This window comes from Diachasmimorpha longicaudata, chromosome 6, assembly GCF_034640455.1.
Source record: "Diachasmimorpha longicaudata isolate KC_UGA_2023 chromosome 6, iyDiaLong2, whole genome shotgun sequence".
Lineage (NCBI taxonomy): Eukaryota > Metazoa > Arthropoda > Insecta > Hymenoptera > Braconidae > Diachasmimorpha > Diachasmimorpha longicaudata.
In genome coordinates this window covers 6,964,633-6,978,270 of record NC_087230.1, presented here as the reverse complement: position 1 = coordinate 6,978,270, position 13,638 = coordinate 6,964,633, and the positions used below count along the sequence as shown (strand labels likewise).

Genomic DNA, 13,638 nt, shown 5'->3' with positions numbered 1-13,638 from the left:
TGTAGTTTTGCACAGTATTTTTTGCACAGCTACATTAGACAACCGATTTTCCGTTCTGCATCACACAACTTGGAGTAGCCGCGTCATTATTATCTTATGCATAGTAGTTTGAGTTGAGTGGCCCCCGGAAGAAGGGAAAGCGTATTGTCAGAATGCATACGAAGCCTTTGCACTCCATTACTGTACTCTTTCCGCATCGTTTACGTCGTGAATTAGCTGTGCGAGAGAAGGCGGCGGAGGACAGGGGGAATTATTTTTTTTCCCTCCCTTTGATTGGTCCAGAGACCTTTGGTATTTCAAGCTAGCATCTTTCAGGAATCTTTCAGCCGTGGTTGGGGAATATTTTCAATAGTTGGCATACTCCAGTGGATACCAAATGCTGGAATGTCAACTACTCGCCGAAAGGAAAATCTTCAAATGATAAATTCGATTGAAGAAAATGAGAATATTTCACTGAATTTTTCCTGACGATCGAGGGATTTTTGAAATTACTTGAATCGTTGGGAGTAACTCCGAGTCAGGGGGAATTATGAAGCTTTTAGAATTACATTTTATGTGGAGGGAAATGAGGGGTACAAAAAGGTCAGATAAAAGGTTCTGTCTCAATTGGGGTTTGAGATAATTCGGTGCAAAGTGGGCAGCAGTCGAAAACGACGTGAACCGTTTTACGGTCTCGCTGATGAATTCATTCGTTGAAGTGGTACATGCAATCTTTTCTAATTATGGAATCATCTCATGAGCAACTGATTCCAGGACAAAATGTTCAGGGATAATTTTCGAGGTAATTTTTGAAAATGGTTCCCATAACAAACGTCTGATAATTAGTCTGTAAACCACTAATAGCTGAGATAATTCCATCATTATATGCCTCGATTATTATCTATCATCCTGGTAATGATACCTTTCATTTAATTCAATTAATCATCGTCAATTATTATTCATTAACCCTTAAGTGGTCGCTGTTATCCACCGAACGGAGTGGGTCGCACGGTAGAAGCACCGCCGCGCGGATTTTACGATTTCAAGAAAAAAACGTAAAAAAAGAATCTGTTCCTTGTTTGCGAGGAATTATGGAATGCTCTATTTGAACCGCCAAGGGTCGATCTCATTAGGCTTGTAATTTGAAGAATTCCCCGTTGATTATCATAAAATAAAGAAAAGTTTCTTTAATTTCAAAGCAAGTCGACAACTCGCGGTAATTTATGCGTCAAATTGGGAATGTTGTCCTAATAATTCGACGTCTAAACCTTCATACAGACCATAATTTTTGAAGCCCAACCCCCACATTCCCCGTACCCTCAAAGACATCTTCAACGGAATTCATAAAATGCAATGCATTCACACTCCGTGTTAAATTGCCATCGCCGGGGAATAAAAAGACGTAATAAGAATGAGAGAAATGAAGAATCAGCACGACTCGTCACGCAATCGTCGCAGCACTTGCTACGCACTCCCTTCAGTAATAAAATCGTTATAAGAAGCATTGTATCATCATACCCTCGTGTCTCACCAACCGTGACTATCCTCACCCGGCAATCTCTTCACCCGCCGCTCGTTTAGACACGTCGTTACGTCGTGCTGCCTTCCAACTTCTTTTGCCCTCCCCCTTCACCCACCGTACAATCCATTTCTTATCAAACACAGTCCACACGGTTATACAAATACCACTAATAGGCTGAGGTGGGGAGTCAAGTTTGTAAGTATGTTTAACGAGAAAAAGAAGACCGACAGTTTGACTTTCACTCTCGGTACATCGATGACCGGATTCCAAAACGGAAGCCAAACCCTCACAACTGACTCTCAGCACGTCCCAACTTACGGAGGATATTGCGATAGGGAGAATACCGTGAATAACGAGCCAAAATCTGATTTTACTTTAATTTCCTAATTCCTTTGAATAGCGGATTTATTGTGTCCAATTATTCCCATGAAATTTATGAATTTTCCGCTGCGATTGTGGAGTTATTGTTGTGTTTACAGGTGAATTTCTATGGGAAAAAAACGTGATGTGGTTTAATTTCGATTCGGGCGTGCGAAATTGCCATTTACACGCAGGGAAAAATTCAGCAACAATTTAGTAAATAAAATTAATCGCATATCCGATGATTCATCCATTGGGGATGAATTATTGCGCCATTTTTTTCCAACGATTGAGAAATTTTACGGAAAGAAACGTCCAAATAGCTCGTCAGCTTCGTGAAAGTTGTCGACAGCTGTCATAATAAAATAAAAATAATTTCCACGCATCATAATGAATTTTGCCTCTCTCAAAAATTAAGTAATGCCTCCTCTGACTCATCACCATCTCATTTAATTCCAGACATTGAGGCGGAGTGTCAGGACGACTACATGAAGATAAGAATCGGCTTCAATGGCTCCTTCGCGGGTCTATTATACTCAGCAGGTAAGACAAGACAAAACCCAAGTCCTATCAAGCCCCTCCCACCCTCAACCCTTAACAATAACCACCACAAATACCCATCAACCAATACCGGCTCAATAAACTCAAAGCTCATTTCCCATTGTCTATTCCCTCCGAGCCAAGTCAAGCCATCATCATAATTGTGCGAATAAAATTAGATTAGTTGTAATCTGAAGGTGAAATCTGGACATAGGGTACAAGCAAGTACATGTGCATATAGTACAAGAGATGTTGGTTGAACAATAATGGAAAAATACATAATGCAAAAAAAAAAAGAAAAGAAATTATTCAGAGCCTCACTTGCTCGTGGATAGCTAGTGCTCGTTGGTGCGAAACACAACACTCCTCCATTCGAGATTGAGACCGTTGTTGTTGTTTTGAGTTGTTACAAGACGGTATTGAACCAGTGGGTGGTAGAGGGGGTGGGCCAGGGGGGGGGCAGAGGGGGCGTTGAACAACAAGAATCGATATCGATCTATCCCATGCGCATCGAATCGTCGAGCGTGCTGAGACAATCGCTCTTAATTACAGGCTACTCTTACGATCCTGACTGCATGTACGTCAATGGTACTGGCCGGGATTACTACGAGTTTTACATTCAGTTAAATCGTTGCGGCACCCTTGGCGAGAACACCCACCATCAGGACAGCAGGAAGAATCCAACGGTCAGTTGCTGATGTATTTTTTTTTATCAATTTTTTCCCCAGTCAGCATTTTATAATTTTGAAAAATAAAATGATTTACACTTTTTATAGTTTACTTGATGTTACCCTCAATCATTTATCTGCCTTTGCCATTTCTCCTCATCATCCATCATTTGTTATGATTCTATGAACGGATTTTAAGTCTTTGTAATTGTAGAGTACGGGATGAATGTTGGTGGAGATGTTGGTGTACATAAATGATGATTAACGTTTTGCATTTTCGTTGCAGAAGAATCTCATGTGGAATACTGTTACTGTGCAGTATAATCCGCTTATTGAGGAGGAGTTTGATGAGCATTTCAAAGTTACGTGCGAGTACGGATATGACTTCTGGAAGACTGTGACTTTTCCCTTTCTCGACGTCGAGTGAGTTATTTTATGGGGTTTGCGGGGAGGAGAGTGGGTGGGGCTCGGGGAGGAAGTGGTAAAACATGGGGAGTCGAGTCACCTCGGGTGATGAAGCAAAGTATTTCGATAGTGACAAGTTGGAAATTTTTTTAGGATTTTTTGGGAGCAGTTCTAATGAATTTTCAAATTTTTCTGATTCATCATCATTTATCTTCACGGAGTGATTAAAGGGACAAATTAAAACGCAAAAATAATCGACTAATTGCAGGGTTGCGACGGGTAATCCCGTAGTGTTCACCCTCCAGCCCCCGGAGTGCTACATGGAGATAAGATACGGTTACGGAACAACAGGAACTCGAGTTGCAGGACCTGTAAGGGTAGGGGATCCACTGACACTCATCATCTACATGAGGAGTAAATATGATGGTTTCGATATCGTCGTTAATGACTGCTACGCACATAACGGGGGAAACAAGAGGATTCAACTTATCGACCAGTATGGATGCCCCGTGGATGACAAGTTGATTAGCAGGTTCAGGGGTTCCTGGTCGGAGAGTGGATTGTTCGAGACACAGGTTTTCGCTTACATGAAGACGTTCAGGTTCACAGGCTCACCGGCACTGTACATTGAGTGCGATGTGAGAATGTGTCATGGAAGGTGTCCGGTGAGTAATTACTCCTTGATTGATGATCAGATGTGGTGGGATTAGCTCGGTAATGAGGGGTTGTTCAAGCCATCAAGAGACATTTCCGATATTAATAACAACAAAAAAATGAAGACATTACCGGTGAAAAAGTCGCCTGACTGCAAAAATTTCCCTTGATGTAATTGAAAAACTTAAAAGGTTTAATATTGAACAGAATAATTTTACCATAAAATCACATCATAAAATCTTCAGTCATCCGCATGTTTTTTACTAGAAATATTCATCGGAAAATATTCTACATAAAAGAATTTCATTTTTCCACCCAAATTATAGTCTTGAAATATTGTTTATGTCCAAATAGAAAATGTTGAAGTGTTTAAAAAATTTCTATTGTCTACTTTGTATAAAATAGGCGGTACAGATGTCGAATTGTTTATTGGAATTGTTCCGCGGATTATTTCATGTTTCGTTCGCTCCACAGAGTCAACCCTGTCACTGGAGAAATTCCAAGAATGTTGCCAAAAGATCGCTGGCCCTGGGTGGACCTACGACTCCAGCGACGAGCTTATCAGAGAACGTTAATCTATTCCAGTCACTGCGGGTCCTTCAAGAGGGCGAGGCGGAGCCCGAAATCTTCCAGAATTCAACAGCCTCGTTGCACAATGGTAAATGACTTCCTGATTTTTAAAAAATAGTTCAGCGAATTTTAAATTATTCCCCTGTTCCATTAAAAAAATCCACATGCTCTAGTATTGCGAAAAAATGAGAGGGATAATGATGAGAGAGTGGAATGCCTCTAGATAATTCAGAGGAGACAATGCCCTGACTATTCTCTGTCATTGTAATTCTCCACATGCCGTTCGATAATTGCCTCGGCCCAATGATCTCCACCTTATTTATTTCATCAATTTATTTCAGGCCCCAGTGAAGCACCCCCTGGCGATAGAGTGTGCCTCCGATCAACGGTAGTCAGTACAATAGTCGGTCTGGGCTGCGCCTTAATCTGCATAATGATTGGTACCCTCCTCGCCCTTTGCTCGCGAATACGACGCGCAGCGAGAGAAAAATTATTGAGCGATAGTCTCAGCTACATGACTCACAAAGGTCGAATTAATTAACTCCCCGAGATGGTTAACATAAGACAAAATAATAATAGCAACGGAATAATTCACCACTGAGTGAGTGAGGAATCCCATCTTGATCAAGATCTTCACTAAATTATATTTTTTACGAGTGAAAATAAAAGTAAATAAATCTAGACACGAGTGTAGAATCAGAGATGCGGACAAGTGACCTGTGTAAACAGCAGCCACTGGATCAACTCCGCGTCCGGTTTACACGCGATGAGAAAACACTAATTACGAATATTTAATTAAGGACTCTCTGCTTTACGAGAGTTTGCCATTTACTTGGTTTTGTCTTCATTTCCAAGCCAATGGCCCTTCGAAGGATCTACCGACTCACTGGATACGCAATCGAAGGCAATCAATGTTCAATTAACAAAATAGGAAAAATCATCGACAAAGAAGGGAATAATTCGATGGCCATTTTTTTCGATTGATATCACAGAATTTAATGAAAATTGTGTCGCAGAATTTCTTCGAGGACCTTTGAAGATTTTGCATGAAATTTCTGTAAAAACCCCTTCACCATTGATTTTCACACACAATCAAACAGACTGGTTTTAGATTGCGAGTGACGTCGGTTAATAACCTATTAATTAAAATAATATATGACATGTAGACATGCGATACAGCATGACTGCGGGATCGAAAACGAGAGAAAATAATTTAAGATGTGCCTTTTAAAAATTAACAACAAATTCTGATTTACAAATTATCAATAGAAGTTATTTTAAATGAACATTTATCCTCGAGTTAATCTGCATCGTATCGATATCCATATGAACGCATAATACATTATAGTTATTATCATGCATTTAACGAATTAATTGCAACGCCTCATTTTCATACAAAAGTCAACGAAGAATTTGAAATAAAAAAATGGATTATTTAATAAGTGCCTCGACGTTTGAACACGGCCAGTGAGGATTAAGTAATATTTGGAGTGAAAGCTCACACGAGACAGGAGTTACGCCCAACGAGTTAGGCTTACTCTTTAGTACTGCGAAATGCGGAAAGCCAAGGAATGGAACATAATTATTACTGATGAGAAAATTAATGATTTGGTGACAACTGTGCTCTTGTGAAAATGAATAATATTAATTTCCCCTCCTGGCTGTTCCGGGGTTTAAGGAAATTCATGATTTCATCGTTTATTCACGAGCTTTTTATACCTCGGTTACAAATTACTGTACATATAGATTTATGGGCGAACAATTTTAATTAATTAGATTGTATTTTTTAGGTAATGTAATCAATGTATGAGTTTAATTACCGCATGAGTGTATCAATAATGATTTTCAATAAAGTAGAATTGATACGAGAAACGCATCATTTATTTGAGGATGAAGATGAATTAATAAATATCTCTGAGACTTGAAATTTGTAATAAAAGGAGGAGAAATAGAAAAATTAGAAAATAAACCAAAGGATTACACAGCTTCCATTTGGAAGTAAAAAATAGAATTTATTTGGCAAAACAAATGAACAAGTTAACATAAACGAATTTCTACTCACAACTTACTGACTCTAGACTTCACATGAACGGTTTCCAATGGAAGAGGATTGAGGTGACCGTCCTTGGAGTCAATATTCTCAGAGACGACACGTTTTACTTCAATGTCGTACAGCTCGAGACGGTTTTTACACTCTGAAGTACTGCGAAATTCAGCAATTGTCATGTTAGTGAAGTCGAGATCCTGTACTTCAATGTGATTAGCGTCTTTTGGGTACATAGAGTCTTCAGGGAGGAGGAAGACTGTTCCGTCTGCTAACTTTGCTCTGACCTATAATGGTATATACTCATTGATTCAGTTATCACTGATAGTGAATAACGCTTTACATTAATGATTAAGAAATTCTTGACTCACAGCACAAATCAAATGACTTCCAATTTTACTTCTATGCACAGCAAAATCCAGTAAATTATCCATCGACTCGAATTTCGCTATTCTACCAATTTCGTAATGTTGTGGTGGAGCTAGGGAAATTCTTGCTGTAGGATTGATTAAATCCTTCGGAAAATCCCACTGAGAAAATAAAGTAAGAAAAGTACCTAATTAATTAATTTTTTCAAGACATTTTTGTAATTAATAGAAAATTATTTCTACTCTGGAATAAAATATTTTTTTTACCCTCAACTCCTCAATCTCTGAAGGTTCACACTGAACATCTGGTACTGAGGGCATGCAGGCGAGGAAGAAAATTGTGTCGAACCTTTTTCCTGGGATGAATGGTGGGGTCAGCCAGTTGCTCCATTCATGGAGGGACCAAACGTCTGGAAAACAGTGGAAACCCTCGCACATTTTGTAGAACTCACTTGCTTCGTTATGGACGCGTTCCTGCCAGCTCTTCATCTCCGCCTTTTCCACTGAAAATGTTATTGGAAGGAATTGCGTGAGGTAAATTTGATTAAGCAATTTTCTCTTTCTTAAGACGCTTCAGAGGTTGAGGAAGGTTCGTTATAATTTACATTTAAAACTCTCAGCCCACTCTGACCAAATGCCCTTCTTCCGAGACTGCCTGCAGAGGAGCACGCCAGACTCCTCAAAGGTCTCTCGAATGGCACTTATTCTCAGGGAAACCTCTCTAGGTAATTCATTCCTCCTGGATTTAAAAATCAGGGGCCTTGAGGTCGCCGTAGGAACCAGAGACGAAAAGCTCGTCAAATCAAAGCCAAATCTCGAGTAGAGATTCTGCCATCGCAGATCAGCGTCAGCGGGATCAATGGTACCACCGGGGAACACGTGACGTCCGGGCATAAATGACGCATTCTTGTGACGTTTCAGTCCAAGTAATTTGTAGTCGTACTGAAACTACAAAATTATAATAAATCCGATGGCAGGGGAATATCCGTAGAAATTCACATATCACAATTCATAATTCACTGTTAGAGAACAGAGATAGCTACTCTCTTAAAAAAAATTCAGTATGGATTTAATCTGAAATTTTCTTAAACAATACTCACAACAGCTGGAGTCGCCACTTGATTAATCTTCTGCTGGTGCCTGGCAGCGAGAATAATCGTGGCTGCATCCCTCCAAGGCTTCATCATAATGACAATAACCGATATTTAATGAAGATCCCCTTGGGTGAATAATAAATTAATGGACCCTCCACTGATCGTCTTTTCGTCAATAAAAAAGTTAGGTTAACTTTTCCGAACAATAAACGAATGGAATGCACGAGCCAAAACAATTGCGAAATGCACACGTGACTCTCAACTATTCAATAGATTTATTTAACCACGAAATTGAATCACAGACTGTAAGTTGCAATGTTAAATTAAATATTGTGCTCTGTCATCATCTTCTTTCCTCCTTCGGCCTACCAGTGGCGGCAATCATGAGTTCATACAACTGATAAACCTGCTCGTCTCTCAATTTATCTAAATCGTCAGCTGCTAGAGCTCTTCCAAGGGGTTTCGATGTTGATGGACCTCGCAGACCGAGTTGTTCAGCTAATCCAATTGCATAATCCTTATGAAAGAAAAAATTACGACAAAGAAAAAGTTATCATTTTAAGAAACATAGTAAACTTCATTGAAAATCCTGTGAAAACCCCAGGAATGACAAAAAACTTTTACTCACAGCCCACTCATGCATGAAGACACTGGCCTCAGTGGGTCCACAAGTCTTATGTCTCCGAAATTCATCACGAACGTAATTATTTCCCAAAGTTTGCATGGCTTCTGGCAGTCCCCTGTGCAGCCTCAGAATAGTTTTATATAATTTTCGGACCCTCTGCACATGCGAATAATTAGACATTGCATGAGTGGTCCCCTAAAAACTCTTCCTGAAATTTTTCTTTTCAGTCTCGTTACAAGATCGCACTTTCTCTCATTTATTATTCACTCATTTCCACCAAAAAATCTAATCGCTCCACATCGTGCGACCTTCACGAGACTCAAAAATAATAAACACTCACGAAACACAACCTAACCCTATGGTTGCGAACAAGAAACACGTGGAAACTGGTGAATGGATCGAACCGAAACGCGTGGAACTGGAACGTCACACCAATCAGTCAAGATGGCACGTCAGCAGGGTGATGTTGACGAGTTGTTTGACGTTAAAAATCATTTCTACATCGGTAATTACCAGCAATGCATCAACGAGGCTCAGAAAGTGAAGGTAATAACTCCAAAAATTAATTAATACCAAAAAAGACAAGTAACAATTGGCAAGAGACTCAAATTCAAGATTTCAAAATGTATACCCCCGGTCGGGTTACACTATGCCGCATTCCACATGCCATTCACATAATTCATTCACCTGTGACAATTGTTGATTATTAAAAAGGGCCAATTATTGTCCATATTGAGTTAAAATCGAAAATACAAGGAGGAAAACATAACCTCACTCTCATCCAGAAGAGGCTCCACCCATACTCAGCTGCATTATGCCGCATTGCACGTTACATTCTCATTGTTTATTCTGTTGCTCGACTTATTGTTCTTCATACAATGTCTTAGCACAATTATCTGGGATAAATTTACTGCAATTCCTGGGGAAAATTACGTGAGAAATTTATTGAATATATCCTCGCTATAGAAAAAAAACAAAGTTCAGTTTCCCTTACACACTACTGGGTTCGTTGATTAATTTCGCCGGAGCTTATTATCTTCGAGATAATGTAAAATAATTAATTAACACAGCCCTCGTCATCGGATGTGGCCCTGGAGAGAGACGTTTTCCTGTATCGTGCATATATAGCCCAGAGGAAATTTCGAGTGGTCCTGGACGAGATAAATAACTCATCTCCAGCTGACCTCCAGCCTCTGAAGCTTTTGGCCGAGTACTTCGCGAGCCCCGGGAAACGCGATGCCATTCTCAACGAGTTGGATAAGAACTCGGGGAACTTTGGGGACAATCACAATGGAATGATCGTCGCTGCAACCATTTACTATCACGAGAAAAATCTCGAGTCGGCGTTGAGGGTGTTGCGGGACGCTGAGAATCTCGAGTGCATGGCACTCACTCTCCAGATTTATCTTAAGATGGATCGCCTGGATCTCGCCAGGAAGGAGCTGAAGGCCATGCAGGAGAAGGATGATGATGCTACGCTGACTCAACTTGCTCAGGCTTGGGTTAACATCAATAGTGGAGGGGATAAATTGCAGGATGCTTATTATATCTTCCAGGTCAGTTGGGGAACGAAATTAATGGAGGGAAATTCATATATCGAAAACAATGAAAATTAACTTTATTCTCACTTACTAGGAGATGATCGACAAACATTCGAGCACAAGTATGTTGCTGAATGGCCAAGCAACGTGTTTCATTGGCCAAGCGAAATATGAGGAAGCAGAAACCGCATTGCAAGAGTCCCTGGACAAGGACAGCAACAATCCAGATACCCTAATCAATATGATAGTCCTGTCACAACACATGGGAAAGCCCCCAGAGGTTGCCAATCGTTATTTGAGTCAGCTGAAAGACTCTAATCTCGAGCATCCATTCGTCAAGGAATATCTGCAGAAGGAAATCGAATTCCAGAGGCTGAAAAATCAGTATTCTCTTTCAGCATAAATTTTCTCCCCTCCTCCCTCTCCATCGACTTTCGCAAATCCAGAGGAACGAATGAAGTATGGAGCATTCCATTGAAATTACAACAGATCACAACAGTGTTGCTGCCATTTTGTAATTGAACATTTATAAGAGACTAATGAGTAATTGAGTCATTCGGAATTTTTCCTATACTTTTAGTACGTTTATCTCATTATATTATTAATGGTATTGTATATTATAATTGCAATTACAAATAAAGAGAAGTGTATTCGATGAGTTGATGAGAATTGTTGAATTTTCTGAATGATAAAATTAATTTACGGAGCAAATTTATTTAACAGAAATCTAAAAGAAAAAGTTTGTTTCTTCTGCAACTTTGATAAGTCTAAATAGACTACCTAGTTGTGTGGGAGATCGTTTGTAGATCATGAATACAAAGGTTTGCTTGTTTGACATACGCTAATCATCGAACACAATCGAATTAAAATTGTGATTACTCCCCACTCCAACTTAATAATCGACAATGGTGCTTCTGACCGCCGGGGTCGGTACTAACATGGGTATAAGCCTCTGCTTCAGTCAATCACTACTCCAATTATTTATTTAAAAATAAATGTACTTAATTTTTCAATTTGTAATCCCCCGCTGGCTCAGTACATTGGGGTAATTGAAGCCGCTCTATAAAGATCAGCAACCTCCCCTATAATTTTTTGTCGACTGATTACGACATCCTTCAACAAACCCTGAACTTTGACGTTGCACTTACAGTTGTCCAGTCAGCTGTTTCGGCCTATCGCTCCATTCCCATCAAAATAAACTAGGGACGTTCGTCGAAAACATCATAACCGGTTTCTGCAGCAAAATTCTCCAGTGAATAGTAACACGAGTGAGAAAATCGAAAATTTCGCATGATTAGAGTGAAAATTGAATCAGAAGACATTCACTCGGAGAAGCCCAGAAACAAACGTAAACATAACCTATAGGGCTCGCTACGCGTTGGATCTATCCAAGTAAGCGAAATCCATTCCAAGCCTGGATGTCTTCCAGATGTGCCTCCCATTAGTCTCATTTATCTCCAGAACCTCTCCCAAATTTCGCCCCCCCATACGATCAATCATGTCAGCCCAGATATCTCTGGACGAGCGAATGCTCAAATCCGTTAGGAGAATCGTCCCATCTCTAGGCACTACGAAGTATAAGGGTCAGGATGGCAGGATAGGAATTGTCGGGGGAAGTATGGAGTACACAGGGGCTCCCTTCTTTGCAGGTAAGGGTCGAATCCAACATTTATGTGCGAAAAAAAATTCTTGGGCGATCGGAGACATCACGGGGAAATTCAATTCAATATTTTACCATTGATAGGTATTTTTACAATGGATATGTGAAAATAGATGTTTCAGAAATTTTTGCTTTACCTTCCTAATGGAAAGAGAATAAAGCTGGAAAACATTTGGAAAATCTCGGTGGAGGAATTATGTAAATAATGTTTCAATAGGAGAAATTGTTTGTAGAAGAAGTCCTCTCCAGAAAATAATTATTGGGAATTTGCGATCGTTTTCCTCAAACAAAAAATCACACAATCCATCGTACAGAACTCACGGATTTTCTCTCCAGGAATGAGTGCATTCAGAACAGGCGCAGACCTGGTTCACATTTTCTGCACAAAGGATGCAGGGGGTCCGATAAAATCCTTCAGTCCAGATCCCATAGTCCACCCGATTCTGGACCACCACGATGCGATAAAGCAGATAAAACCGTGGTTAGACAGACTGCACGTAATCCTGATAGGTCCAGGTCTGGGCCGTGATGAAAAAATATTCAAGACGGTCGCCGAATTAATTGGAGTCTGCAGAGATCTCAAGAAGCCGTTGATAATCGACGCTGACGGTTTGTTCCTTATCTGCCAACGGCCGGAACTAGTGAAGGACTACCCAGGGCTCATCCTGACGCCAAATGCAATGGAGTTCAGTCGTCTGATGAAGGCCTTTCTCGATCGAACAGTCCAGCCAGCGCCAGTAGTCAAGATCTCCGAACTGAAGCACCTGGCAGACTCGATCGGTAGGAACGTTGTCATTCTGAATAAAGGGGCAAAGGACACGATTGTCGATGGACTCAAGGGGACAGAGGCCATCTGCTGCTCCATATCAGGCTCAGGAAGACGATGCGGTGGTCAGGGGGACCTACTTGCTGGTGCTCTTGCTGTCTTCTGGTGGTGGGGAATCACTGCTGGACCCAGTGAAATGGCACTCTCTGCTCCCATGACAGCTGCATACGCAGCCTCGAGACTAACCAGAGAATGTAATGCTGCTGGCTTCAAAGAAAAGGGAAGAAGCATGCTGACGACTGATATGATGGAACATATACAGACTGTCTTCAGCAGGCTCTTTGAACCGCCAATCAACAACAAGTGAGATGTTGATGACACGTACGATTTATTACTAACCGGTGTTTACTCGGGGTTTTTGTTGAGGCCTTCGCAAAGCCACTGATCTGTTGATTGGTTTGCTCCAAGTTTGAGGATTTTCGAAGGCCGGCTGCTGTGATTCAATTTATTTTTGGAAAATATTTCCGTGATTTTTCCATCGGTTAAATTCCAGGTGCAGGCAATGCAGCTGAACTTTATTGATGCGCCACTAATCACTTATGTCTTTTCCCCTTGTTATGATTTTTTTTTTAATGCAAAAGGTGAACGGAAGAAGTTCAATGTGTCCTCAATTGGTTATTAGTTAATGAACATAAAAATAAATTCCAGCCGTATTGCATTCAACCGAATCAGGCAGAATTGTCATGAAAATATTTAACGATTGAAATGTTGGTCGTTTTTATACCTGATTATGAGAGAATAGTAAATATTTTTAACGAATCACGGACTCTATTTTTAGATCC

General features: G+C 40.4%; 5 protein-coding genes across 7 annotated transcripts in view; 3 read left to right on the top strand and 2 right to left on the bottom strand.

Moving 5' to 3' along the window:
* LOC135163396 (uncharacterized) overlaps positions 1–6,556 on the top strand; it is a 32,681-nt gene extending 26,125 nt beyond the window's left edge. Inside the window, exons 5-10 of the mRNA XM_064122796.1 lie at positions 2,321–2,404; positions 2,954–3,087; positions 3,356–3,492; positions 3,743–4,139; positions 4,603–4,786; positions 5,040–6,556. Coding sequence (XP_063978866.1) covers positions 2,321–2,404; positions 2,954–3,087; positions 3,356–3,492; positions 3,743–4,139; positions 4,603–4,786; positions 5,040–5,239 — 1,136 coding nt within the window. The 3' untranslated portion in view covers positions 5,240–6,556. The remainder of the gene's footprint in view (positions 1–2,320; positions 2,405–2,953; positions 3,088–3,355; positions 3,493–3,742; positions 4,140–4,602; positions 4,787–5,039) is intronic.
* Positions 6,557–6,689: 133 nt separating this feature from the next.
* On the bottom strand, positions 6,690–8,352 carry LOC135164101 (acyl-coenzyme A diphosphatase NUDT19-like). Of its 2 annotated transcripts, none has more exons than XM_064124155.1 (5): positions 8,211–8,352; positions 7,716–8,058; positions 7,378–7,613; positions 7,114–7,272; positions 6,690–7,029 (listed from the first exon to the last, which is right to left on the bottom strand). In XM_064124155.1, exons 1-5 carry the CDS (start codon positions 8,295–8,297, stop codon positions 6,757–6,759), a joined length of 1,098 nt encoding a protein of 365 aa, XP_063980225.1. In that variant the 5' UTR covers positions 8,298–8,352; the 3' UTR covers positions 6,690–6,756. The 2 variants fall into 2 exon arrangements, with proteins under 2 accessions (XP_063980225.1, XP_063980226.1); XM_064124156.1 differs by having other exon boundaries at positions 7,716–8,052; positions 8,211–8,350.
* A 104-nt stretch (positions 8,353–8,456) lies between these two features.
* Positions 8,457–9,159, bottom strand: LOC135164104 (succinate dehydrogenase assembly factor 3, mitochondrial). Its single transcript, XM_064124160.1, has 2 exons — positions 8,833–9,159; positions 8,457–8,721 (listed from the first exon to the last, which is right to left on the bottom strand). Exons 1-2 carry the CDS (start codon positions 9,007–9,009, stop codon positions 8,548–8,550), a joined length of 351 nt encoding a protein of 116 aa, XP_063980230.1. The 5' UTR covers positions 9,010–9,159; the 3' UTR covers positions 8,457–8,547.
* A 55-nt stretch (positions 9,160–9,214) lies between these two features.
* LOC135164103 (coatomer subunit epsilon) lies at positions 9,215–11,028 on the top strand. Its single transcript, XM_064124159.1, has 3 exons — positions 9,215–9,375; positions 9,900–10,385; positions 10,465–11,028. The coding sequence occupies exons 1-3, from the start codon at positions 9,223–9,225 to the stop codon at positions 10,771–10,773; spliced, it is 948 nt and encodes a 315-aa protein (XP_063980229.1). The 5' UTR covers positions 9,215–9,222; the 3' UTR covers positions 10,774–11,028.
* Positions 11,029–11,322: 294 nt separating this feature from the next.
* LOC135164102 (ATP-dependent (S)-NAD(P)H-hydrate dehydratase) lies at positions 11,323–13,615 on the top strand. 2 transcript variants are annotated; one of them, XM_064124158.1, is made up of 3 exons: positions 11,323–11,762; positions 11,832–12,019; positions 12,367–13,615. In XM_064124158.1, exons 2-3 carry the CDS (start codon positions 11,869–11,871, stop codon positions 13,161–13,163), a joined length of 948 nt encoding a protein of 315 aa, XP_063980228.1. In that variant the 5' UTR covers positions 11,323–11,762; positions 11,832–11,868; the 3' UTR covers positions 13,164–13,615. The 2 variants fall into 2 exon arrangements, with proteins under 2 accessions (XP_063980228.1, XP_063980227.1); XM_064124157.1 differs by having other exon boundaries at positions 11,325–12,019.
* Positions 13,616–13,638: the final 23 nt, after the last annotated feature.

Coding starts and splice junctions, on each gene's coding strand:
- LOC135164101 (XM_064124155.1), bottom strand. CDS start 8,297: ATGATGAAGCCTTGGAGGGATGCAGCCACGATTATTCTCGCTGCCAGG. Junction 8,059..8,210: donor AAGTGGCGACTCCAGCTGTT/GTGAGTATTGTT, acceptor ATAATTTTGTAG/TTTCAGTACGACTACAAATT. Junction 7,030..7,113: donor GAAGTCATTTGATTTGTGCT/GTGAGTCAAGAA, acceptor ATACCATTATAG/GTCAGAGCAAAGTTAGCAGA.
- LOC135164104 (XM_064124160.1), bottom strand. CDS start 9,009: ATGTCTAATTATTCGCATGTGCAGAGGGTCCGAAAATTATATAAAACT. Junction 8,722..8,832: donor TCTTCATGCATGAGTGGGCT/GTGAGTAAAAGT, acceptor TTCTTTCATAAG/GATTATGCAATTGGATTAGC.
- LOC135164103 (XM_064124159.1), top strand. CDS start 9,223: ATGGATCGAACCGAAACGCGTGGAACTGGAACGTCACACCAATCAGTC. Junction 9,376..9,899: donor ACGAGGCTCAGAAAGTGAAG/GTAATAACTCCA, acceptor TAATTAACACAG/CCCTCGTCATCGGATGTGGC. Junction 10,386..10,464: donor ATGCTTATTATATCTTCCAG/GTCAGTTGGGGA, acceptor CTCACTTACTAG/GAGATGATCGACAAACATTC.
- LOC135164102 (XM_064124157.1), top strand. CDS start 11,800: ATGTGCCTCCCATTAGTCTCATTTATCTCCAGAACCTCTCCCAAATTT. Junction 12,020..12,366: donor AGGGGCTCCCTTCTTTGCAG/GTAAGGGTCGAA, acceptor TTTTCTCTCCAG/GAATGAGTGCATTCAGAACA.